This window comes from Saprolegnia parasitica (genome assembly GCF_000151545.1).
Source record: "Saprolegnia parasitica CBS 223.65 unplaced genomic scaffold supercont2.2, whole genome shotgun sequence".
NCBI classification, from domain to species: Eukaryota; Oomycota; class Saprolegniomycetes; order Saprolegniales; family Saprolegniaceae; genus Saprolegnia; species Saprolegnia parasitica.
The window spans coordinates 91,593-94,507 of record NW_012156396.1 but is presented as its reverse complement, the minus strand read 5'-3'; the positions used below and the strand labels follow the sequence as shown (position 1 = coordinate 94,507).

The 2,915-nt window shown below is 58.6% G+C and overlaps 2 protein-coding genes across 2 annotated transcripts in view; both read left to right on the top strand.

The window, feature by feature from the left end:
• The window catches only part of SPRG_18923 (TKL protein kinase), a gene marked incomplete at both ends in the record, with an annotated part of 2,150 nt that extends 1,489 nt beyond the window's left edge, over positions 1-661 (top strand). Inside the window, 3 exons of the mRNA XM_012339413.1 lie at positions 23-55; positions 108-193; positions 271-661. Coding sequence (XP_012194803.1) covers positions 23-55; positions 108-193; positions 271-661 — 510 coding nt within the window. The remainder of the gene's footprint in view (positions 1-22; positions 56-107; positions 194-270) is intronic.
• Positions 662-1,660: 999 nt separating this feature from the next.
• Positions 1,661-2,915, top strand: part of SPRG_22059 (TKL protein kinase) — a gene marked incomplete at both ends in the record, with an annotated part of 7,621 nt that continues 6,366 nt past the window's right edge. Inside the window, 2 exons of the mRNA XM_012339440.1 lie at positions 1,661-2,366; positions 2,756-2,889. Coding sequence (XP_012194830.1) covers positions 1,661-2,366; positions 2,756-2,889 — 840 coding nt within the window. The remainder of the gene's footprint in view (positions 2,367-2,755; positions 2,890-2,915) is intronic.

Below are 2,915 nucleotides of genomic sequence, written 5' to 3'. Positions count from 1 at the left end.
TGCCGTTTGTGGGTGCGTGCAGGACCTCTCGCAGCCGCTGAGTCTCGTGACCGAAGTACTTGCCGTTCGGGAGCCTCGAAGCCCAGCGATCCACGTTGAGTGTGGAGCAGAAGCAGCAGATTCTCAAGGGCGCGGCGTCCGGCTTTCTCAACATGCACGAAGGCCGGTTCATCCACCGTGACATTGCGGCCCGGTACGATCTCGTCTCTTGCCTCAGTGATGAGATGATATCTGGTATCGATGCATCTGACCATCCAATATCTGAACTAGCAACTGCCTCGTGGACGCCACGCTGAACGCGAAAGTGTGCGACTTTGGCATGTGTCGGCGCGTCGGCGCGGTGGGTGGCAGCTACTTTGCGCACGGGACGGGGCCGCTCAAGTACATGGCGCCCGAGTCGCTGACGCCGCCGCATGCGTTTTCGTACCAGTCGGACGTCTACTCGTTCGGCGTCCTGATCTGGGAGACGTACCACGGCGTGAGTCCGTTTGCAGGTCTGAGCGGGGCCGAGGCGGCGGCGCGCGTCTTGTCGGGCGACCGATTGGCGTTGTCAACGGCGATTCCGCTGCATCTGCAAGACCTTGTGACGCAGTGCTTTCGCGACGACCCGTCCAAGCGGCCGAGCATGGCGCAGGTGCTCATGGCGCTCGAGCGCCGGTAGCCATCGACGCCGGGTAACCTTTCAATGTATCAATATTTGACCAGACAATTATTGAAGTCTCGTGGTATAGACCACGTGGGCTTATACTAGACGCTGAGTGTGTTTATGGAGACGCGTTGTCCATTTTTAAAGGACATTTATTTGCTTTCTTGAATGGCTGAGCTGACTTGAGGGTCAATAAGATGATTTTTATTGGCTTGTATAGTTGCGTACAGTAGTTTGCGTGGGCTCGATTAGCCCTTGCCCTCCGTGCTGAGGGTGAATAGTCTGTCGTTCACTGTGTCGACCAGTCTCTTGGTCATCGTTCTAAACAAGCTGCCCCGGTCGCTTGTGAGCACTGACATCATCGCAACGCTTCCGTGGCAGCTGGCAACGTCGCTTGTTTGTACTAATGTGCCCGCCTAATGTACCGGGAGTACGCTGACAAGACCACGTCCGATGAACCGATGGCGGTCAACTGGAGGCCAGCAAGAGGCCAGCAGCATGGACCGCCAAGAGGGAGTCTGTCACAGCCTCGAACGAAGCGTTTAATCCGCGTATTTGTACACGCAAATGACAAGTCCGTGGCATCGAGAATCGAGAACGAAACCATCGTGGACGTGGCAGCCCCACCTTCCAGTGTAGACTGACCGACGTGGCGCCATGCATTCAGATGTACTCGACTCGTTTCGGCGTGTTGCTACTGGTCCAACTAAAAGTGGAGGTGATGCTACGAGACGATCCCACTAGAAGAATGACGGGACTCCGTTGGCGTGAAACGTGGAAGCCAACTGAAAGCCACCGAGTTCCGACGAGTCAAGGTCCGTCCTTGGGCGCGAGACGAGCTTCATTGAGCTCTCAATCGCTCAATTGTGCAGCTCCAGCAGCAGCATTACGTCCAGTGCATCTTGTACTCGCACAGCCGACGGGATCGTAAGAGACGGTGTCGATATTGCCTGGTTCGATTGAGACACAACTGAGAAGCGCCCATCCACATTGCCGTTTGCACTCATAATCGAGATGGCCATGACGGCGCGGGTCGGTGTCTGGGTGCTCGGGACCGACAGGTCGAACCGGCGGCTCGTGCTCTACGTCGCCTTCTCGTACATGGCGCTCATCCTTCTCCACGCAATCGCGCTCGGGCTTTGGCTGTTCTGGCTCGTCATGCTGCTGCTCCTGCAGCTCCTCTTGTGGCCGTGCCAGCCGTCGCGGACCTTCTTTCGCGACTTTGTCCGCGAGACCGTCTGCTCCGGGTACCTCGAGTGGCTCTGTCGCTGGGACGTGCGCGTCCGCAACGTATACGCGGTCAAGCTCTACGTCGAACCGACGCTGCCCGTGGACCTGCAGGCGCACGTTGGCCGCGTCTTTGCGTACTTTCTTTTTTGGAAGTCGTTTGAATTTTGCATCGCGGCCATAACGCTGTACTTGGTCCAGCTGCCGTACTCGACCTGCCATCCCGATGGCTATGCATTTGACACGGCCACGCGCGCGTATGTGGCCGTGGCGCGCGACTGTCACTACGCAGAGTGGTCGATCGCGCTTGTGCTACCGGTGCTTCTGCACCTCCGCCTCGTTGCATGGTGCTCGGTGCGTATGTGCGAGATGTGCATTGTACCCATCTTTCGTCCGTCGCTCGCCACGTACCAGAGCCTCGTGGACGTGAACGGATGCGAGGACGCACCGTTGCGGCTGCGTCCGACGGCGCCCCGCGGCGAAGACACGCTCGGTATCACGACTGTCGCTTACCCGATGAGCACATACTGTATTCCCGTGCCGCAGCACGGCCCGAACCGCCCATGACGCCTCTCCCGCTTCTCGAATCGCCGCCATCGAAACCCAGCAAAGCGTCGAAATCCCGACTTTTTGGTCTGCGCCGGCGACGCACATCGGAAGAGGCTCAGGCACACATGCCCCGTCCCGACCGCAAACTCAGCGACAGTGACGAGGTGAGCGCAACGGACATGACAATGCAACGTCTCCGCTTCGTCACGGAGCCCATTCAAGCCGTCGACCGGGTGTACGACGCATTTGACAGGTCATACCAAGCTCCACCGACGACCACCGGTGCTTTCCGTGGCGTTAATCTACCAAAAGAGGGTACATCACCTTGTGAAGCTGCCACCACGCAAGTCAAGTACGATGAGCTCTCGCCGACGAACCGCCCGTCGCAGTCGTTCCAGCTGCCCCGCGTCTGGCGCGCCATTGACGACCCAACAATCTCTGCTCGGTCCTTGAGCACGATCGACCCGGTGCACTTTTCAGCCTTTTGCCCGCC